The sequence below is a fragment of the Passer domesticus genome, chromosome Z, assembly GCF_036417665.1.
Source record: "Passer domesticus isolate bPasDom1 chromosome Z, bPasDom1.hap1, whole genome shotgun sequence".
Taxonomy (NCBI): Eukaryota; Metazoa; Chordata; class Aves; order Passeriformes; family Passeridae; genus Passer; species Passer domesticus.
The window spans coordinates 61698865-61722953 of record NC_087512.1 but is presented as its reverse complement, the minus strand read 5'-3'; the positions used below and the strand labels follow the sequence as shown (position 1 = coordinate 61722953).

General features: G+C 39.9%; 1 protein-coding gene across 8 annotated transcripts in view; it reads right to left on the bottom strand.

The window, feature by feature from the left end:
- TRPM6 (transient receptor potential cation channel subfamily M member 6) overlaps positions 1–24089 on the bottom strand; it is a 98335-nt gene that overhangs the window by 17468 nt on the left and 56778 nt on the right. For 5 of the 8 annotated variants that reach the window (XM_064403211.1, XM_064403214.1, XM_064403212.1 and 2 more), the window contains 10 exons: positions 23053–23167; positions 21209–21408; positions 18921–19053; positions 16282–17417; positions 15467–15579; positions 14418–14544; positions 13408–13505; positions 11005–11063; positions 9776–9801; positions 8291–8341 (listed from right to left, as the gene is read on the bottom strand). In XM_064403211.1, the coding sequence (XP_064259281.1) occupies positions 8291–8341; positions 9776–9801; positions 11005–11063; positions 13408–13505; positions 14418–14544; positions 15467–15579; positions 16282–17417; positions 18921–19053; positions 21209–21408; positions 23053–23167 (2058 nt within the window). Of the gene's footprint in view, positions 1–8290; positions 8342–9775; positions 9802–11004; positions 11064–13407; positions 13506–14417; positions 14545–15466; positions 15580–16281; positions 17418–18920; positions 19054–21132; positions 21409–23052; positions 23168–24089 lie in introns of those variants that run through there. The other 3 variants (XR_010352281.1, XM_064403217.1, XR_010352282.1) reach the window with 3 other exon arrangements.

The window sequence follows — 24089 nt, the reverse complement described above, 5'->3', positions numbered from 1 at the left end:
TGCACTTGCCAGAAAGAAGTCAGATACACACTTCTTCTGTACCATGTCCTTCATGACCAAGTCATACACTTTCGACTATATGCATACATATAGATAGAGATGTATATGTACATAAGCACTGCTATCATGTCCGTAATCAATGGCCATCACTCCAAGATATCTGTAGAGTTCATTGAGTCCATGTGGGTTCTCTGTCCTAGATGTCTTCCAGAGCAGGAGGGCTGGTGTGCTGCCAGGTGGTTGCAAGCTGCATCACGAGCTTATGAGCCGTGTGTCTGGAGCGGTCCATACTCACTGTCCATGGTAGTTATGGCATACAGTGCCAGTGTCATTTAGAAACCAAAAATACACACACAGCTCAACACCACAATCTGTTCTCACTCGAAAATCAAATTCCCTTCAGGTACACATTGTATTTCCCCATCTATCTGCATTTCTCCACAAGAGTAATCAGGTCATTCAGCAAAATCAATCCCATGGGTGTGTTTGCCTTTGCTTGAGACAGGACTAATCCAAACTGACTTCCTGAACATATTACTTATATGCACCAGAGGGGCTTTATCCCCTTGTACAGTACATGAAGCTTTTGATTGAGCTTGACTGGTGGAGCCTCTAGTGTTAAGCAATGAGGTGTTTTTTGCTAAATGTAGATCCCAATATTTGAAGATGTCAACAATGTGGTTTTTAGCAATCCATTTTATTGTTCAACATTCCTGGAGGCTGGTGCATCACAGGAAACATGATACCCACTTTGATGCTGCGCTCTCTGACCAAGGGTTCTATGAAGCTGTTTTTGAAACGGGTCCTATTGTCTGACTGACCTCTTTCTGGGGTGCCAAGACAGTGTTCTGAGCAGTGGGGTGAGGGGGTGCAACTCTGCCATCCAGTGTTTTTTTCATTGTATGTACATAGAGCTTGCCTTGGCACATTTGCAATACAATCAATCTGCCAGGCCTCTCCATATTTATATTTTAACCATCATCCCTCATACCACAGGAGCTTTACCCTCTTTTTATTTCAGCACATTTCACAGTTATAAATAATGTCCATGGTTAATAGTGTCCATGGTTAAGTCCACCCCTCACTCACAAGCCCAACTGTATTGCTGTATCTCTTCCCTGGGGTGTCCCCATCTCCGACCTGGGGTGTCACGGGCCCAGTGAGTCAGAAATAATTCACCCTTATGCTGCCAGTCCAGGTCCACCCAAGACACTTTAATCTTGGCAGCCCAATCCACCTGTCCATTGCTGTGATGCTCTTCAGCAGCCCAACTCCTGGGGATGTGTGCATCTACACAACAACGTGCTCTTACAGCAGCTTCTCTGCACAGGCAGCGGTGTCTTTCCAGAGCTCAGCAGCCCACATGGGTTTACCTCTGGACGGCCTATTTATCTTTTTCCATTGGCCCAGCCACCCCTGCAGTGCATTTACTACCATTCATGAATCAATATAGAAGTGCAGCGCTGGCCATTTCTCTCATTCAGCAATATCTAAAGCCAGCTGGATGACTTTCTGCTCTGCAACCTGACATGATGCACCTTGTCCTTCCATAGATACTGTGACTCACTGTGTAGAACTCCATACTTCAGCTTCCCGTTTTTGATGAGAGCACCATTCAATACAGCAGGAAACATCATTGAAGAGACCATATCACTTTTTCTGATAACAGACTAAATGCTGGGATCTCCTCAGCACAAGTCACCTTTCCCTCCTCTGCTTCCAATGATATTCCAAGATTTTCATCTTTGAGCCAGTTTGTGATGACTTCCAAGATTCCTGGGTGCTTGGGGTTTCCTATTGAAGCTTTTGTGTGATCTGAGTGATGCACTTACTCCATGTGTTGTCAGTGCCACGATATGTGGCAGGGACTTTCCCTTTGAACACCCAGCCCAGCACTGGCAGTCAGGGTGTCAGGAGAAGCTGTGCTTTGGTGCCAGACGCATCTGAAGCAGCTCAAACCTCTTTATAAGCTGCCAGGGAGTTTCAGTTGGAGTGTAGCAGGCCTTAAGTCCTTTGTATTCTTGACTCCAGAACCACAGGAATCATCCTCAAGCCTCCATGGGCACGTTTTGTCAGAGACTCCAGGAAGGACCATTCTCCCTATCTGCAGTGTAGAGCACATTTTCACATCTTGTCCAGTCCTAACTGGCCCAGGGGCTACTGCTGCAAATTAATCTCCTGTTTAATTTGTTTGAAAGCTTGTTGTTGTTCAGGATCCCATTTAACATCATTCTTCTTCTGAATCACAAGATAGAGAGAACTCACAATCTGACTCTAATCTGGACAATGCATTCACCAAAAACTCGCAGTATGTAGGACAGCCTCTGTGTCCTTGCTGCTGGTTGGTGAGGATATAGCTGTTATTTTGCTGACTATATCCATTGAAATCTAATAATATCCATCCTGCCATTTTACTTCTAAAAACTGAGTTTATGGCACAGGTCTCTAAACCTTACTTTGACTTATGGCAGGACTGGCCTTCAGGATGATTTGAATTCTCTTCTCCTCTTTCTCAAAAGCTTCCTCTGCTGTGTTGTCTCACAAGTTGATGCCATTAATGCATTGCAAATGTTCTTGAGTCTCTCCCTTTTCCAGAGCAGTCTGGATCAGTTCAATGCAAATACTCTGGCTGTATTTCCAGCTCTTGGGCAGGTGGTTCCAGGTGTACTGAACATCCCTCCAAGTGAAAGCAAACTGTGACCTGCACTTTGCTGCTAAAGGAATAGAGAAAAACACATTTGCAATATTGATGGTAGCACCACTCTGCTGCCTTGGACTCCATATTGAAGTTCCAGCATGTCTGGCACAACAGCACTCAGTGGTGGTGTGACTTCCTTCAGGCCACAATAGTACACTGTCAGTCTCCACCGTCCACTGGACTTACACACTGACACACAGGGTCATAAAAGAGTGAGACAGACTTGCTGGCCACTCCCTGACTCTCCAGTTCAAGAATAACGTCATGGATGGGGGTGCACAGAGTCCTAGTTGGTGTGATATTATTGACACTGCACTGTTGTGCTAGCTATCAGTACCTGTTCTTCAACCCTCAGCTACCTCATAGCAGAGGGGTCCTCTGAGAGATCAGGCAAGGTGTTCAGTTGCCTAACTTCCTCTGTCTCTACAGCCTCCCAAAAGCCAAATTTTTGGATCTTTGAAATACCCTCTCTCCCGAGGCAATCTCTGCCAAGGAAGCACAGGGCCGCTGGGCCAGTCACAAGGGGGTGTGTTTGCCATTTGTTCCCAGTCAGAATCACTTCAGCTTCCAGTACAGTCACGTGTTGGGATCCGCCTGTCACCCCAGGAATAGAGATAGATTCTGCCCCTGCATATCTTGATGGCATCAGGGTACATTGTGCTCTGGGGTCAACTAAACCCCAATACTCTTGTGAGTCTGATGAGCCAGGCCATGACATCCACACAGTCCAATAGAATTGATTGTCCCTTTCCCTTGGATGAGGAAAGACCTGGCTGGAGGAAGGACCCTTCTAATTCTGGTCAGAGAACTGTTCACTTCTTGTAAATACAAGATGAAGGTCCTTTCAAGAGAATTGAAACTAACACTAGCCCTCCTATTCTGTCTGAGGACTTGCTCGTTGGAAACCAGAGTGACATTTGGTGGTTGTTCTTCCTTTCAAATCTGCTGCTAGGGCAGAGGTGGGTTTTGCATCCCACTTCCTCCTGCCCTCTTCACGGTCACACACACAAAAAAACTAGGTTGCTTCATGGTGTGTACCCTCTCTTGAGTATGGGGATACTTGCTGCCAATAGCAGAGACTCTGGTCCATACTGGTAAGGCATGGAAAAATTCCTCTTTACCTTGCTTGATGGGCTACCAGGCAAATTCACAGATGATAAAAAAAGGGAAGGAGCTGTTAACTCCTCAGTGGCAGGGAGCCCCTGCAAAGAGACCTTTCCACAGCCAAGGAGTAGGGCCAGTAGGGAGGAAAAAAAGATGTTCTTCATGTTGCCAGAGCCAGGTAGTCACCACTCCCTCACACTTGAGAGGAGTTGCCTCTGAGAGTTTCTGTTCTATTCTCAATCCCTTTGTCAATGCCCACATCCTGGGACAGGGATCCCAGCTGATTGGTTGCATGACCATATAATTTCATATATATATATGGCTGTGTTATCCCAACATCAGAGCAGCAGGTCAGCAGGGACTCTCCTGACTGGTGGCTGAAAAATTTTCACATACCTTACAGCTCACCTAGGGGGTGATTTTCTCTGATCCTGCTTCTGAGGGCCCTGTTTCCTCTTCAGTATGCAAACTTTTTTGGGCTTGAATTTCTTCTGCATAGGAACAATTGATACTAGCATGGGTTGTTCCTGTCGTTCAGCTGCAGTTTGAGTGGCCACAGTGCCTGTTGTTCTGCTTTCCCTTCTTCCCCCTGAGGGTGCAGTCTAGTATTGAGAGGATTGTCTGATAAAGAGTTACCAGGGCCCTGCACACTGCAGAACTTTACATTTCTCTTGAGCTGCCACAGCATTTTTCTTTCAAATGTTCTGCCACTTTAACAGGGTCCCTTAGTTGTTCAGGGGTGAACTTCCAAGCTATTGGAGCAGAATAATCCTTCAAAAGCTGGCCCATTTTCTCTCACATTACAGGCCAATCATGACTATCCACCCTCAGGGTAGATCTCTGAAAGACCCTCCTAAGAATCCCTTCTTCTAATCAGGGTGTAAGACTGCACTGAAGAGACCTGGCAGACTTAGCAACAAAAGCATGATTTCCTTAATATCCAAAGGGAATTTAAAATCCTCCAAGAATGTTGTAACAGGCCTCAGGAAGGGAAAAGGAGTGAAAAACTAAGGAAAATAATCCTTCCCTGTTCTGCTCACAGGCTGGGTACAATTATTACAGAAACACAGAATCATAGAATATGCTGAGGGACCTATCAGGAAGCAGATGCATAAGGATCATCAAGTCCAAATCCTGGCCCTATGCCTGAGAGTGACACTGTGTGCCTAAGAGTGGTGCCCAAATGCTTTGTGAGCTCTGTCAGGCTTGGTGCTATGACTGCTTCCCCGGGGAACCTGTTCCAGTGCCCAAACACTCCCCAGGTAAAAAACCTTTTCCTGAGATCCAGCCCAAACCTGACTAACTAATTTCTGACTCAGCTTCATGCCTGTTCATTGAGTCCTGTTACTGGTCACAAGAGTGAAGAGACCCCTCTGCTTCTCTTCATGAGGATGGTGAAGACAGCAGTGAGGTCTCCCTCAGCCTCCTCTTCTCCAGGCTGAACAGACAGCTGCTGACCTCAGCAAGCTCCTGATAAAGCTTCTGCTCCAGACCTCATGGCCCTCTTTTGTATGCTCTGTAATAGCTTAATGTCTGTTTTATGTTGTGGTGCCCAAACTCACACAGTACCTAAGGTGAGACCACACCAGTGCCAAGCAGAGCAGTACAATCATGTCCCTTGACCAGCTGGAAATGCTGTGCCTGATACAACCTAGGACAATGTTAAGGGTTTCCTAAAGGCAGTGCCTGAAGTAAGGGCAGAAGACCAGAACTAAATACACATCACAAATGACCCTCACTGCTCTTGAGGTTATCATTTTGTAAGCTGATATCAAAACAGTTCAGCAACAAAACAATCCTGATCCCTCTCCCTGCTCTGAAAAGGAGCTCCTCAATGGGCCTGTTTCAGTATAGTGCCTGTACTGAAGCATACAGGGTTAGGTTACAGCACTGTGACATACCTAATACAAGAAGTACTTGTTTCCCACCCACGCTTTCCCGATCTGTTATCTCACCTCTTCACGTTTCACATGAAACACTAAATAAGGTCATTGTGGTTTAGGAATGGTGGTCCCCACATCAGTGTTCCCACTGAAACATTCCAGACCAAATACTGCTTATTCATTTCCCGCCCTCTCCTCCCATTTGTGGAATGGAGAGGATTGGAGACACAGCAGTTAAAGACCATGGGTTTATATAAGATCAATTTACTGGAATTGACCAATGGAAACGGCAATGAAATAGGAAAATTAAAGTAACAGCAGCAGTATTAATAACAGAGGGTACAAGAGAGGCAAACAATTCACACGTGAATACTCACTACATGTAAATCAGCAACAAGTGATCCTCCACTACCCCAACATGAAGGGAGCCCCTCTCCATCACCAGAAAATTGCATGAATTGATACAGAATAACCTCCAGGGCCTAACCATGTCCCCATCTGGTTGGGTACCGACCCATTATATCTCACTGTTTGTGAATTCCCTCCTTCCAAAGAAGCAGGCTCTCTGGGAAAGCTCCTTGCACCCTGCCTAGAAGGACTTCTGCTATCTCCTCATCCTCCTCCTTTCACAAAGGGCTGCTTCTCCATCCTGCTCCTGTCAACTCCAGCACAGCAACACACACTCACACTGTGCTGATGAGATGCCTTGACCCCATTGTTTGTCTGGTCAGGGTTAGAAGCACCTGGAGATTTAGCAAGGTATGACAGGAAAACTGAGACCTCCCTGCACAGAGTACTGTTCTTCATTCAGGCTTTTTGCCAAAAAACATCAGTAACATTATTGTATCTCCCTAACCTGCAGCATATTTCTCAGGCAAACACCTTCAAAACTTCAGAGAGCCAACCAAATATTTATGGATTTGTCTTCACAATGATTGATTTATCAGGAAGTGCAAGAGAGATGTAAAACAAGGCACTCCTAGAACTAGGAGGCAACTTGGACACTACTGTTCTGTCTAATTTCCCTATTCAATGGATGAAGGCAAAAGCATCTTCCCAAGCAGAGAGTGAACAAAGCAGAGAGTCAACCACAGCAGAGCTGTGTTTCTTTGCAGAGTAACAAAAAAGCCATGGTAACCAACTCTGGAGCTTATGGAACTTGTGGGGTTTGGACAGCAGCTATCCTTCTTTTAAGATTACCTCTTTAAGCAAAATGTAACCAGAGGTTATTGAGTCCAGAAGGGCAGAGCAAAGGGCACCCATGACACATCCACCCCATGAACTGGAGTCCTCATTTGAGAAGACCTGCCCTTCATACTCCAGGTCAAGGTTGTTTACACATACCACATTCAATCAGAGTTGGTTACTGTGCCTCAATAGTGTTGGAGCATGGACTGAAAAACAAGATCTTCCTTTGGTGCAGCACCATCATGATCATGAAAGCAGTGCATAGCAGGAAGAAGGATGTGAACAGAGGAGCTGCTAAAATCTATGCCATCTGTCAGACCCTGCCAGCAGTCTCTCTAGAACTTTGAGAAGCCATGTGACATGGACTTGCAGCAGCTGCCAAACTTGGGACAAAGATCTAGTTATTTTGGGTATGCAGAGAGGTGGGATTATATTTGCTTTCTCAAACTGATAGCAAGAATAACACAAAAGCAGTATATGGTACAGAATTCTAGTGCAGGATTTTTGGGCCTGGTTGGCCAAATTCTGTCCTAACCTTCCTGAAGAAAGAAAACCTACACTGAAAACCTCTGAAGACATTTGTCAATTCATAAGGGAAACCACTTCCATCTGTGCTAAAAAGTCCAACATCATCTCAAATAGCATGCCTGAAAAACAATAAATCAATACCTGCAACAATGCCACCATGCCAGAGAAACTACATCGGTACAGTTGATTCCAAGCCAGTTGATTATTGCCAGTGAAAACTCGGAAGGAACATTTTGAATTTAAAAAGGCTGCTAACAGTTTTGGTTTAGTCCAGCCCTGCCTGTACCGGAGGCCAAGTCCTGTGGGCAATGGTGACATCTACCGGCAATTTCTGCTCTCGTCTCCTCCTGGGAAAACTGACATCCAGGCCTTAGGGGAAAACCTGTGCGGACTCAGCTCGGGGAAAGGCAGGACTGCAGGAAATTAACATTCAAAAGATTTATTCCCTGCCAGATTTTCGGGAGTTCATAGATATACAAAGACAGATTAAGCAGTACAGGACCAATTATCTGAAGAAAAGAACTCCAGAAAGTGCAAAGGAGGGTTTGGGAGGTGGGAGGGGATTGACAGCTATAAACAAATCAGTGCCTCTTCTGCGTGTTCAGGAGTTGACCTGTATTCATGATTTTCACTGATATTTTGAAAGGGATTATCTACATTCTGCTCTGGATTTGCCATAAATACCCAGAATGAAGCAATTATCAACAGAAAAAAAAAATCAATAATCCTTTCATTCGAGTGTTAGACATGAATTAACACAGAACCTTCTTAGCAGCGGGCAATTGTGCAAGTCCTCAAAATGAAAATCACAGTGGATGACAAAGGGACAACTAATGTTCGTTTTAATTTCTTAAATTCCTCAACTGTCATTCTTGTGCCTCCTGCTTACCTGAGTAGTGAAGATGCAAATCTTGAGATGTTTTCAAGCAGGAGAAGATCTCTGAAATAATGTTTAAAGGATTGTTGTATTAATTATTATATCAAACACAAATGCATGATTTTTTAATTCCTTCCATCCCAGAGTTTGTCACAAAACAGATTAATCAGAATTGCTGGCTCAACATTCTAAAGAGGAATTAACCCACAGCATCCAAAGTGCTGTTAAAATATAAGCAGGCAAACATTTTTGGTGGTTACATATGCTCAGACAGATCAAATTTGGTCCAAAAAATGTTTGCTTTATTTAAAAAAGCCTTTTTAAAACAACCAAGAAAAATGAACACATTTTCATTAATTAGATGAAATAATTTTGTTCTCCTGGAAAACCATCCTTCAAAATTCCAGATTTCAGTATCTATATATACTGTACTACTGTTAATTTTCAAAAAAATTACATAATCAAAACAATGTTGACCACAATTTTTTGAACTTAACACTTTTCTTTTTGGTGTATTCCATTTGCTTTTAGTCCCTTATATAGTGAAAGAGACCTTACATGAAAACATCTATAGATATTGGGCGAAGGGTCAGCATTTTTCACTCTCCGTAGTGATTCAAAGTCCCTTGTCATTTTTTCTTGCTGGACACATCTACTTTTGCAGCATTTTGCATGTTGCAAAAAAACAAAGCATGAAAAGGGACCTTTTGAGAATGGCAAAACAATGGTGTGCTCTGGAGAGCAACCTTACAACTCAGTGTGCTTGCAGCAGAATGCTTCAGTGCTTTATGCACAGATGAACCAGCAAACAGCATCACTTGAAGTGGAGATAAGACTAGCAGCAATTCATTCCTGCACCATAGCTAATCTCAAAAAGAAATAGATGCCCAGCTGCTCAGCCTCTTTCAGCTAAGTGTCATGCCAGGAAAACTGGGAGATGGACTAAAACACAACAAATACCACACTAACACTCTGCTTTTGAGGAACAAACTGATTCCACACTAAAAGCTTGAACTTCTTAATTGGACATTTCATAATAAATTTAGTCCTTCACAGATTTCAGAATTCCAGGTAAACAACCCAAACAGGGATATTACACATAATTGCAATTTGAAAAATCAAGCATACATTAGAAATCTTAGAACTTCAGACATACACCTGGTTTAACCCAGGAGGTCACTTGTACCGTCAGGAATCAAAGCAGAAGCATCTTAAAGAGTTTCTTCCTGCTGAAAAGACAACATTACTGGGCAGACTAGAGTGAAAATAAAACCTTTTCTTTTAAGATTATGCAGTTGTTATGAGAAAAACATGTTTCTCATTAAAAAAAATCTTTTACTTTAAAGTAAAAAATAGTTATTAACACAGGAAAGTATATCTGTGCTATAATCCTCAACTACAGTAAATTAGCTTCTTTTTGGATTTTGTACTTCAGAATTGTCAGCATGAGAATTGCAGATGGGAGTTAAAATGAGTGACAAGCAACGAAAAACTTACTGTCAGTTTCCTCTGGAGCTCTCAATCTGTTTAAAAGCAAATATTTGATATTTTAATCCAACATTTCTGTCATTAAGCTAAAACTGGTACACATAGATCACATGTAAAGATATGTGACTCAGCGATCTTAAGGTAAAATAAGTGAAATTTTGTTCAACAAAGCCATGAGCAAATAATCTTCAGGCACTGAAGAACTGACACATTTTTCTACATGTTTCTTTCTCTCCTTTATGTTGAACTGCTATTTGCATCTTTTACACTGCAATAACAGTATCAGTTACAGAGCTTTCAATCACATACACAACTGTTCATTTTTTAGTCAATGCTGAGATGTATTAACAGTTACTTTTGTCATTACCATCCCTTGTAAAAGAACATACTTTTAAAATTGGTAGTTCTTTGGATTAACAAGTCTGATTGCAAAAAGACTGCTGCATTTAAGCAGTCTTTGTTATAGAACACAGAAGATATGATTCACCTCAGAGACCAGAGGTATCCCACTGAAGACTACAGACTAAGCAACAGATTCAGGCCACTCAACAGCCCCTAAATCCTACTAATATTATGATAATAATTAATCAATCTGGGGAAAATATTTAAAACCTCACAAGAAAATGGAAACCACTTGTGAAACCAGTATACTTTCACTGAATGTAATTAAAGCTTAATAACCTCTGAAAATGCATGAAGAAAACTGAACTAAATATTTAGCAAATGTGCGAAGTAGATGAATTGGTCAATGAGAGAAGTTTTCAGGAGATGCTAGCATTGCAATTATTAAAAAATAAAACATGTAATAGCACAGCAAAAGCAAATACAACTTTCCATGCTGACTAGATTGGAAAAAGGGCTAATTAAAGATGCTATGCTCATACAACCATGGAATCACCAGAGAATCATAGAATCATTAGGGCTGGAAAATACCTTGTAAATCATCAGGTCTAGCTGTCATCTTAGTGACTGAATTAGAAAATTCAATTATTGTTTGAATTAGAAAGGGTGTCTATTCCACCTAAAATAATACATTTTGTTTAAATGGCTCTCTTTGATCTCTATTAATAAGATTTCCTTTAAATAAACTTAAATACACTGAATGGCCTTAACTCTCCATGTCTCAAGAATTGGTCATTCTAAGTATATTGCAGAACTGAAATGGAAACCTGCAGACACTATAGACACCTCTTTCTGAAAACCTGTGATGAGTGTCTTAACATACTAATGATACATACGAGGAGTTCCTGTTCAGATTACTTTTCTTGGTGTTTCCAAATACACTATTACTGAATTCCTAAAAAAAAAAGATATTTTTACCAGTAAAATATGCACATCTTTATCATATACACAGTGCACAGCTCAAGAAGGTACAATATTGAGAACAGTTGTTGATATGATTTTTGTTAACATGAATAATGACCCTAACAGGCAGGTGAATCATAGCACCGCCATACATACACTAAAATGGAAATAATTTGCTCACATTGCCATTTTACATGTTGTCTCCAGACATTTGAATTACTCAGGTCACCATCTATATCTCCATACACTCACAAAGCTAGTTAAAGGTCTTCTAATAAGCACAGTATTAGAGAACTTTCTTTATGTTGGAAAATTCCAATGTACATATAACCCTTACTGTTGTTGAAAATAAGCCCTGGAACAGAAGACTGTAACACACTGAGCAGCTTTCCAGGGTTATTTAGATCACATATTTTCCAGATCTTTTATTTAAAGAAATACTCAAATAATCTTTAAAACTTCAAGCCATATTAGGAAAAAAATGGGCCAGCCAGGTCCTCCTAATGTGACAGTAAGAAATGGATTTTTAATTCTCAGTAGTATTCAATCCTGTTCAATTTCAATCCTCAAAACACACACATACACAAATGTTTTATGACAGCTAAGTTTAAAGAAGAATCAACTAAAATTCAACTTTTAATTTAAACTGAAACTTAAATAAATTTTAATATTTTGTTTTAATTTCTCTCATATTTTGCACATGTACCTTGCTTTGACAATGAGAAAGTCTTTAACAAAAGCTTCCTACACAGCTCCCTGCTTCCTATCAAGAAGGATTTCTGAGCCCCTGGTATGCCATGAGTGGGAAGCTTCACTTTTGGTAAGATACATATCTTTAAAATACATCCCTCTCCAAGTGAAACAGTTGGATGCAGCAACTTTGTTACATCTCAGTGATAAATATAAGCTTTCATATTCCAGAGAGAGGCACAACAATTCAGTCGATACTGAAAGCTGAACCTTGGAAGAATAAATAATTTGAAGTTGGTCATTCAGAAACAACTGGTTTCAGCATAACTCCAATACTGCTATTAATCAGCAAAATGGGGTTTTTTACAATTTAAAAAATATCACACTTGAGTTTTATCTGAATATATCTTAATATAAGCTATGAAACACCAGATTACTTGGTTACCTCACACAGTTTTCCTGACTTCATTTTGTCTGGCGGATCCTGTGATTCACAATTCAAAGATGTATTGATTTTGAGTCCAAGTTTCAGTTTTACACAACACAAAATCTGTAAATTTATTTCTATTTCTCTCTCTCATCACTTTTTCATACAAAACCCCACCATTTTTTAAAATTGAAACATTAAAGCTCTCATCCCTGGTATATGGGATTCAAGTTCTACGACACTCAGAACAGCATAACTGAAATTATATGTTTCATTTTTATTCCCAAAAAAAAGGAAAAATTATAATTTTCAGTGAAAAATAAGCTAGTCTTTGAAAGATCTCCATTTTAATAACCAAAATCCTATAAGTGAAATCAACAAGGATGGGTGCTTTGGTGGTCTTGAAAAGAAGGAGGAAAGGATTTGCTTACATTTCCTTTTCTTAATTTATTCTTTGCTAAGTTCCTTTCATTTCTCTGAAATATAAAATCTAATGAATGGTACATTTTCTTCTATTAGCTATTCCATTTCTTCTATTAGCTACATAATTTTAAAACAGATAGTAGTTTCCACAATCCAGATTCCTGCTCAAGTCTTCAGGAAATATAAATTGGTCTACTAGCTCCATCAAATTCAAGGAGCCTATATTAATTTTCATACAGGAAGAGAAACTTTAGATTACAGAGCTGCATATTAATTCCGGTAAATAATAAAATACAATGTTTATAAGACAACATCAATTTTTTTACAATGGTTAAAAAATCCATGCTTTGCAATTATTATTGATATTTATCTATCCTTTTGCAAGAAATGACTATGTGAAAAAGTGAGTGCTATGTAGCTAACACTTCAAAATTGTCTTCTAATCCATTCTGCCCACAAGTTCAAGATCAAGTTGTGTGCTCATTCATTGCCTGATAAAAAATCACCTTGTGTTATTTGTGACTAAGGTCATACTCAGAAGCACTCAAAGATTCAGTAATTTAATGTCCTATTTCAATAATCTTAGTAGAGTGTTAGCAGCTGTTAAATCATTTATTTACTGCCACACGTACACTGTTCCAGCAGACAACAAAGTTTCTCATCTCTCAAAGAGGAATGTTGTGACAAAGAAATTCTATTGGCAAATCCAGGGATGACTCTGGATCATCAGCTAGTAGAGCTACTCTGGGCTCATTCCAGCCAAAATTATGGACTACGATGTAATGCTTGGTCTTACCTCTCTAGAATGCCTCAGGTAATCACAGAATGGTATGGTATGCCTACCAAAGTCTGGATTTTTAATTTTCTGGTGCTTGTAATGGAGACGTTCCAAACCTAGTCAAAAGAGAATCTGTCAGCTATTTCTAGAGGGTAAATTAACAACTCTATTGCTATAAACTAAATAACTACACAGCGTTATAAAATAAACACCTATACACCATATTGTCCCAGTAAATGTAACCCACTAATGGGTTAAAAAAACAATGACAGAATTTCATAGGGCTAAACAGACTATTTCCACATTTTTCAGCACACTTTGGAGTACAGCCCTCCTCTGAGGGCTGAGTACTGAGTGGTACTGAGCCACAGCACTGTCCAGGACTTCTCCCAGCAGCTCACAGGATGAAACCAGTGAACTACATCACCGCAAAGTTGAAAGATGAGATTAATGATGAATAGAATTTCTGAGAATTAAAGAGATAGAGAATTACTAAATGAAGAGTCAGAATACCATTCCTTTTCTCTTCAAAAGAGACAATACAGAATTAGTTTCTTCCCTTTGGAGGATGTGTTTCTGAGCAATGAGAAATGAATGATGCAGGCAGAGGATCTGCCAACAAACACAGTATCACAGCACTGCCTGTAAGGGTAAATGTCCTGAAAAATAATGAGTTTATTATTTTGCAATTAGCCAGGGTGCTACTTTAGAAAATGTCACTTTAGAAGGCACTTCAGGAGGAGACAAAGACATCATTCTTCCTACTTATTCCTGAGGATTAGCACTCAACTATCTCCCATGGAAGACAGGCAGTGGTCCCAAAAAGTGGTCCCCTGATTTTCCATCCATCCTGTGACTCTTCTGCCTCTTAAATGTTGCATCAAATAACCAATACAAATGAAGTCTAATTCTATAAAAATTATGCCATAAGGTGAAAATGGTGGATGACACTTGGATTTACTGAATTATATTTACTGGTTCTTTTTAAAAGCTATTCTGAAATTCACTTTTTGTAACATGTAGCATACTTAGCTGACTGAAATTAGACACGGTGAGCCAATTCTTGCTGTGTTTCTCTTGCTCATCCCAGACATTGATTTCTGCAGGCTCTGAGTTCACTTGAGTGTTCTGAGGACAACCATCCACTCTAATCACCTGCCAAGACACAGACAAAGCAATACTGGATTTACAGGATGACTAGCATCTCCACAGTTCCTCTGATCGCATTATGATGTGGCCTCTCAGAGCATCTCTGAAATGCCAATGAATTAATGAATGCACTCCCAACTGAGAAACAGGTTTTCCCAGTTTTGTTACAAATTGCAGAAGACGTTGCTTTTGTCTAGCAAGTACTGCGGTCTCACACTATCTGAAAGTATTTGAACTTTGAGACCTAATACCTTGGGAGATACTAGATTTCAAAGTTCAAGTACGAGACTCTTTGCTGACCTGTGTATCTTACGTAAATAAACCAGCCTTCAATATTCATCTCATTAAACCGTGATAATTCTTTCTAGATAATAAACACTCTAGAATTTTTTATAGGTGCTAGAAATAGATTTTAATTTATGAACACACAGACAGTTGCAAAAGTTGCCCCATACCTATGCCAAATCAATATACTTTCTGCAATGTGCTAAATGTTTGGTGGGTTCAGAGAAAAGTCTATGGGACTCTTTCAGGCAGGAGGCAACATTATGAGGCCTATCTTGCCCGAGTACGGTTGTAAATCCCCTGGATATGATCGCTGTTTCAGTCTAGGCTAGCTCACATGAAGCCTCCACAAGTTCCCCTGAAAGTTGAAATACAACAACTGATTTATGGTTCTGAATCATCACAAAACCAGTAGCAGCATGGTATACCAAAGTCCTTGAATGCCAGCAAATTCAAAACAGAAACCGTACAGATCCAGAAAAAAAGTAAAAATGGAACCAAAACTAGACACACAGCGGAGATGCTGCAGTTTGTGTGCAACATTTTAAATGTTTGCATTTCAGTGAAACCACACTGCAGAACTGCTCTTAAGGAATGAAAAAGACAGTTTTGAGATACACAATTCTCTTGCATCTGCCCATACCGGCACCTGAAGAGGTTTTGGATTCCTCTTTCCTCTCCCAGACTTTCTGTCTCTGTTTTGCTGTTTTGCCTTAGTTGCCTCACTCTGGTGTAGCTCACAGGATCCTAAAGATTCTGCAGGAAAGAGTCAAAAAACACCTTTAAGCTACAGAGTTTCTGTTTACTAAGGGAAAATCTGATAGGACTGAGAACTGGCAGATGTCTAAAGCAATCCAAGAAAAAGTTGTGGTATCCAAACTCAGCACTCAGGCAGTTCCATGCAAAGATGTGCAGCATCACAAGACATAAAAAAACTAATGCCATCCATCACCTTATACTATTCATAACTGAAACTGGAATCTGATGTATTTTAACACTTGGTAAGTAAACTTGATGGTGGACAAAGAGGTGTTTAAACTGACTACAGAAAATATGCCTTTTCATTCTCCATGCACCCATCTCTGATAGTCCTAATGTATCTCTATGTACATGTAATGTATTTTGGTTCCTGCAATTCTGTCTTTGCATTCCCAGGGCAAGAGACCTCCTCAGAGTGAGCACAATCCTTCTGCCACCTGGCTGTGTAGCACAGACATGGAGATTCCATGAGATGGGGCAGATCAGGGTAGCTGACACACAGGTGTGTTGCAGCTTGGATAGCAGGCATACTTCAGATATTCCCAACAGACACACACAAACAAAGTGAGAGAGCAACTCTGGACTCCCAGCTATTATCCACCACTGCATCTAATATCTTCTGCATGCAAATGAAACATTTTTTGATGTCTTAGACTCTCCAGTAGCAGATACTGTACATGTTTAATGTTTTATAATTACCGCCTACAGCATTGCAGACTTTCCCTGATCTCTCTTTCTTAGGGGATGGTAAGCTGTTGCTTCTGCAGAAACTCCAGTCCCTCCAGAGAGGGCTGATCCAGAAGGAGATGCTTCGTTTCAGCCTGTTCTGAGAGAGGCTGCTGCTGTGACATGACTTGACAGAGTTGTAGGAGAAGGACTTCGAATCCCTTAAGTGGACATTCCTGGTGGGATTATTCTGGCAATTGTTAGCCCTGTCATATGAGGAATGGAGGTACAAGGCTTTCTTCTTTGAATCTGAGATGAAAACTCCTTTTTCATCACCTTCAGAGAATCCCCAGTTCACATAACCACCTTCAGTTTCTTCCTTGTCATCACAAGGGGATTCTGCACTTTCTTTAATATCCAGTGGTGGCTGGAGATCAAGGGTATGAGCAGCTTCTGCAGCATTAATCTTTTCTGATGGCAAATGAATAACATAGTCTCTCTGGCTCCATTGGTAACCTTCTGTCTCTTTACCAAGGAAGCTGATACCCGGCAAGTTTTGAGGAACTACAATGCTACTTTGCAGGTCATCTCTGAATGCTTCATCCTTGTACTTGGCAGCAGTGTTCAAAAAGGAGAAATTTAAGGTGACATCATCGCAAAAAGACCCTCCCTGATGGTCAGGAGGCACCAGCAAAAACTGCCCATACCTAGGAGTCGACTTAGTCTCAGAGGATACTCCTGAAGTGATTGTGTCTGTTTCTATTTCTACCTTTTGAGAGCTGTCTTCTACCACCTTGTTACTCTCAGACTTCAAGAGTTTGCACTCTGATGGAGATTGAGTCCTTACCAAGCTCCGTAAGAGGGAGGGTGGCATGCTGTAATAGTGGTATTTCTTGTCATACAAGCCCTCCAGGCTGCTCAAAGTCTTGGAATAGAATGCATTGCTCCAGCTATGGGGCAGCTTCCTGCAACTTTGATGTTTTGTGTCAGCCAGTAAGGCTTCTTCCACCTTCAAGGTGTCTACAGCTGAAAGCACTTTCAGGATGTCCACTGTCAGGGCAGACAGGTCTTGCAAATGTCCTAGCTGGCTGTCTAGGGAGAGTAAAGACTCCTTGATATAAAATACCTTCTCATGAACTTCTTTAAGTTGTTGAAACATCTCTTCCACTCTAGGTAGAAAAAGAAAACATAACTAAAATGCCAAAACATAGATCTTTACATCTGTTTGAGAGATGATGAAAGAAACCATTAATACATTTCAAAAAGTCAGAGTTTTAAACAGGCTTTTTTTTTAAATGGTGAGTTTCGTTGCCATTAATATCTGTATTTGACAAAACCCAGACAAACTGCCAGTGGGTTTTTTAAGGAAACATTTTGCTCAAGGAATACCTATTTTAAAAATAGCTGTTTTCCTGCTAATACCCATTAATTGACACAGAACTACTAAAACATTGATGGCAGGTTACACTGGGTATGGCTGCTATGAAATATGCTTCCTGTCAACTGGACATCTTGCATTTTACATTTCTTGTGCAAGCATGAAAAGGATAAGGCTCACACAAAAACTTTAATCCTGCATTTTTCAAATACTAAAGACTGCTGAGAAACAGGTCTTCCCAAGAACATATTTGGCCTCTGGAAGCAGATTCTATGCATCTTATGGCATTGGTTATCTTCAGGTAAAATTTAACTGCCTAAAAAACCAAAGCTTTATTTATTATCCTCAAATCCCTGTGAAAAGTACACTGGAATTAAATCATTTTAACCAAATCAGTACCTTCATATTTCTTCTCTGTTACTTTATCACTAAGACAATGATAAGTTAGCCGCAGGCAATATGCAGTAGTAATTTCTTTCCTTTGTCACAGAGTAACTAAAATTCCTTTCCAGATATATATTTATCCAGTAAATGAGACCTTCTTGAAGTAATCAATTCTGCAGTTTCTGAACAAAACTACTTATTTAATTTCTTTTAGAGAGGATATTTCTTTTGCTTCTGTGTTTAATTTTAACATGTAGGAAACAATGTTATGCTTTCTCTAGAAAAAACAAATTTGTTAGATTAAATCAGTGTTGGCATTCAGTAAGACTTTTTATAGTGTTCATTTTTTTAACTGTTCCCATTCAACTTAATGGTAGATTTATCATTGATTTCAATAAAAAGCTTAATTAGGCCAATACTGACTGTTTTGAAACCCAGCTGGTGGCTGTGTATTGACATTGTATAAACCAAGACACTACATTACAAATAATGCTACAATGGTTTTCAGGCTGTTTCTGTAAGCAGCAATTTTACCCAATCACAAGCAATACTCAGAGTCCCTACACTACTAAGCTTTTAAATAAAATTACATAATGTATGCTGTTGTCTGGCTTGCTTTTGTAGTGCTACCTGATCTGCACAAGTGAAACTGAGCAGCACCTCGCTGTACTCCCTTAACCATGCGCACACTGCACGGGTCTGGGGATACAATTCTGTCAGCAAGGCTTCCCAGACACATCTGACATATGCCTCAAAGAGATGAATATACAGAAACAGACACAATTCCATCAAATTAACAAGGCCTATGCATGTTCAGAGTGGCCATAACCAGCTTCAAAAGCATGAACTTATCCAAGTATTTTTATATGACAAATTTATACAAAGAACATAAATATGCATCAAAACACACCTTTCTGTGGTCAAACGGATCCTTTCACTGCTACTGGAACTCAGGTTTTCATTCTTTTCAAGAAAATATTCTTCTACACACTGTTCCTCAAAGTCATGGAGTTTCTTTAACTCCTCATCACTCAGGTAGAGCTCTGAAAAATGGAGGTGGGAATCAGTATGAAGCATGTTAATAATTGTAATAATTTATAAGTATGCATGAGGGGAAAAAAAAAATCCAGTCAAAAAATTTGTTTACGGTCCCTCCCTTGATAAGAATGAATCAGACCTAAAGACTCAAATACATGAAAATGTGAGATTTTGTTTTTCTTTACATAGGGAACAAAACTACACAAACAAAAATTCCAGTACACTCCTCTTTAAAGCCTCAAAAATGCATATCTGAATGGCTGCTCACAAAGACTAATTTTCTCACAATTTTTTCCCTGTACTTTGTTATACATGTGTCATTCACAAGACTTAGATATGAACATGTAAACCTTACAAAAATTTCACTTCATTTTAGCCCAGGCATTCATTTAGAGCTAGTTGCCTAAAACAATTACAGTCCATTTAGGTGCTCAAAGCTGCAAAGCCTTTTTTTTTTTTTTTCACCTGACTGGTTAATGTGCTCATATCTATAAAACATTCAGGTATGCTTAATAAAAGTTCATATGTACAAAACATTAATACCCTCCACCCCAAGATTATTGAGGGGAAAAAAAGCATTCAGAAGTTTAAAACTCCATAACTTGGGCAGCTCATGGTGCTATTCTTCTAGCACACCAAGACTTCTGAGATAACAGCTCCATTACAAGGAAGTACAAAAAAATGCATATGGTGGAAAGCTGCTTCTGTGGCTCAAACGCCACATTTTCCAAGCTCCTCTTTTCTGTCCTTTTTTATGCACCAAAGTCCTCACTGTACTTGCCAGAGAGGGGCCTGTTCCAAGCAACAAGGCAGTTTGCTGCAAGGATGTAGTACTCAGTTTCAACACACAGCTAAGCAGTGAAGAGCCCTCTCACTCCAAATGAGACTTCATCACCTTCCAGACACTTTTCTCCCCTGTTTGACCTGTGTTTTTCCCTCCAAAATTTTACTCTGTGTCTTGGTATTTATTTTCCACAGGGTGGCCCTGAGCTCTCGCTGTGAAAACCAGTTAATCATAACAACACCAAAACTAAAGAGAAAGCTATCAAGCAAAAGTGTATAGAAAACATACCCAGAGGTGCCTAAACAGAAAAAAATTCTCCTTCTGAGAGAAAGGTAAGGAAACCATGAGCCCTCTTCTGTGCAAGGATTTTTAGATGTGCTAAGCAGTTTTCCTTCAGACTAATGCTCCTTACAAGACACCCTCTATGCTATGCCACTGACTTAAGCTGTGTTTAGAACAAGCAATGGCACTTCAAAGGCAGGCTGGTGCATCCAGTCATGATGGGGGAGCTGAACCAGGGAGGAGCAGTACAGTAGCTCAGCATTGATTAGCTACACCTGTTTTTGAGCTCTGTAACCACCTGTGAGCATGCCAGGTATCTTCAGGGATTCATGTTCCGCAGAGAAAATTCAAAGTGGGGCATAACCCAAACAGGTCTGCCCACTTCTATTATAAGGCATCAAGGATGTACAATGCATCAAAAAGGATGAGGCTGTATAATACTAGATATCAATGCTTCCCAATTTATTTTAGATATACTACAGTCACCTCTTCCCCTGCCTCACACCCACCACCAAGCCCCATTACTGAGTATTCATTTCCATCCCAGTATCTTGAAGTCCCATTCCCACAACAGCTCAGGCTACTCCTGGCAGAGCTGGTGACAGTAGGACAGGGAACTGGCATCACCTTAAGGAGGCATTAGGAAAGACCTGGTATGAAGAATTCCAGGCTGGGAAAAGTGAAGGTAAGGTGCAGTGACAAGCCAGTGCACAAAGGGACAAAAGCAGCAAGGAGGTGGGAAGCCTCTCTGCATCCTCAATCACTGGATCTCCTCTATCCTTGGGCTCTGCAGCTACTTTCCCCAGGTAATGATAAAGGAATTATTGGTCTTTTCATGGCAAATGTACAGAAATTTACATTTTTGGTACTGCTTAATTTCTTTTAAAATAAGAAATTATTTTGTTCCTACAGAATAAATTGCTGTCCCTTTATTTCAGCTCAGAGTTGTGAGGTATCATGACTGAACTGATGCACAGTATGCAGCACAGCAACAGCCAAACACAAAGCAAAGCATTACCCCCTTTTTTTCTTTTTTTCTTTTTTGTAGACACAGTAATGGGAGTGATGATGAGCTATTTCTTTTCCCAGCTTACTTAGTCCAACATCGCCTTCCTCTTGGTCCAACTCATTTGGGGGCTGGTGGTAGAAGATGCACTTTATCAGAAGGCCAATGTGACTCAGGAGGATGAATGGTGGAGGCAGCCATGGTTTCTCATGGTAGGTCATGATGTAGCGATAACGGTTGTACTTCCAGAGCTTGTTCGAGATGGATTTCAAATCAAAATAAACATTACTGAGGAGAGAGCCACAGAGGGAGAGAGGAAGGAGGGAAAACACTCATGTGAGGAATACTCCCAATATAGCACAAGACACTTCTCCACAGATCTAATATAATACTGGTCTCATTCCTCCAGTGAGGGAAATCAGCTTAGCAACTCATGTGCCTGCAGCTAGTGCACTTAGAATGAGATCTTCAAAGCTGCCTAACAGATTTGGAGATCCAATTCCCATTCACATTAATGAAAGCTGGGCAAAAGATGCCACTGACATGGCTTTGAAATCCCAGTCATACTATTTAAATTTTAATACATATCCTAACTGAGAATTCAGCATTGTTTGCCTTTTTGGACTGGATTAAAAGTAGGTGTCAGGCTAAGGAAAAACTGCAACAAAATAGTTTTCAGCTACATGAGCCATTCTTCTGCAGAATACTCATTGGAACTGCAAAATTAATAAATGTGACTACACTGAATAATTTTCTGTGTCTACTATGATAGACCCAAGCATAGGAAAGAAAGGTTGTAGTTTCTAACATTCCATTTCTGGTCATTTCAGATGCACTGTCATTCTACACAGCCAGTATATAATCACAAAAACATCAACTTTCCTTCTGAGAACATAATTAGATGTATTTCTCACACCCACCCATTTCTGGTCCCACTTCTGGAACAATCAAATCACTTCATAGAAGATTTACCATGTCATCATTACTAAAGCTTTAGTTCCAGAAATCATTCAGATAACAATTTCACACATGTAAAATTATACATCATGTAGAAAATAATAGCTTGATTCCTTGAGAGGAAAAGGATTCCTTATTGGATGTGGAAATAGAATGAGTTTTGATAGTTCAGGTTTTTTTGCATATGAATGAGTTATTTTATTAATTTGATTTTTTTAACCTGCAGCTGACTTTTTCTTCCCCAGAAATGCTAGAACTTTAAGAAAAATTAAATAACTGCTTGGGTTAGGCTGCTCTTTAGTAATATTTTACAGAATTTGCTCCACTACAATGAGTTAATTCTAAAACATGAAGGGTTAGAATTACTATAAAGACACTGATAAAGTACTATGAATTATTATAGAATTACTATAAAGACCCTTTCTACTATGGCAACACATATTAAAAGGCAAATTGTTGGAAACTCTACTGTTAGATTTCAGTCTAGAACATATGAAATTGCTTAAAGTAAGTAAGAATTTTCAAATTATTTCCTAAAGAAAAAGCATACTCCTACTTTATCCTCTTTATTTGAACACCTTCTACTTATCTGCCAGTTTAAAACTTGGCCGACCCTATGATGAATGTTATATAGGCTCTTAGTATAGCAAATACAACTTTTAGGAAGGGGAAATTACTTCAGGAATGAATTAATGCTGTGGTTTTTGCCACCTGCAATTGTCTGCTCTCACAGAGTCACATTCTTTTTAAGTGGCAAAAGAGTTTAGCTGTCTTCTCACTATCTCTTTCCTTGCACCATATGGCTACCACTGTTCTTTCCTTTATTTGACTTACCCCCATGGCTGATGGGGTACACCCACCAACATCAACGTCCCCTTGCTAGGGCATTTTTGGTGAAAACGTTTTGAGAAGGGCAGGCACAACATGTGTTAAAGTAAGTATATTGCTTTTGCAGCAATATACCAAGGTACCTACTTAAAGAATGCAATGAGCAAGTTGACCATGATGATATACTGCACAAAGAGGTAGACAGCTTGCAGAAATGGTGTGAGAAAGGAGCCGGGAGGACAGTCTTCATTGGCTTCACAAACTGGAAATGAAAGACATACATGGATAGCACAGAAACCAGTGCAGAGCACAGGAATGGCCTGTGCTTCTCATTTGTCCCAGCAAGAAACAGAATAGTCCTCACTAATTTCACAGAGATACATCACTAAATTTCCAAATTAAAGATCAGTCTCTAGCAAAAAGAGAACTGAGACCTCTTCGTGCTATCACCACCTTAGTTACAACTGTTCAGAAGATGCAGACACCACTTCATACAAATCAGTTCTTATGCCAGTCATTCCACTCTTTGTTAAGGGGAAATACACAGCTGAAATGTGTTTGGGGGATGGTTTTTACCCAAGTAAGCTGAAATCCAAGTCTTTGATCCTTAAGACAGGAGCGCCACAAACATAAAGCAACAAATAGTGGAAATTAGGGGATCCCTTCTGATGTTTTTAAATCATCAAAATAAATACTTTCCAATCCTTTTAATTTCTAATCAAATTTAACTCTTTTAAGGAAACTTTGAAACATACTTATAAAGAAGAATCCATACATTCAGGACATATTCTGCAGGATAAAGAGTCACTAGAGCAATCATAGCTTGATTTGGGAAGTGTCAAATTTCTAAAGGTTTAAAATTATTAAGTGATTAAATGGATTAAACTGGGAAACTTAGTGTGCTTTCATTAAAAGAATTTTGATTTATATAACCAAAATACATGTGACTGTTTCAGCAGTAATAATGGATGCAATGTGGTAGATTATTTTAATGAATTGGGTCTATGCTGAATTATGTACCTTAAATATATATTTCTCTTTGCATAACTACTTTTCTATTTTTTCTTATACCTTCAGTCAGCAGCATGGGAGTGTCTTATATCTGTAATGCTTAAATATCTCTGGAATGCTTGGTTCCTCTCATCAAAACCATAATCAAGATACACAATTCTTCCTATTTACAT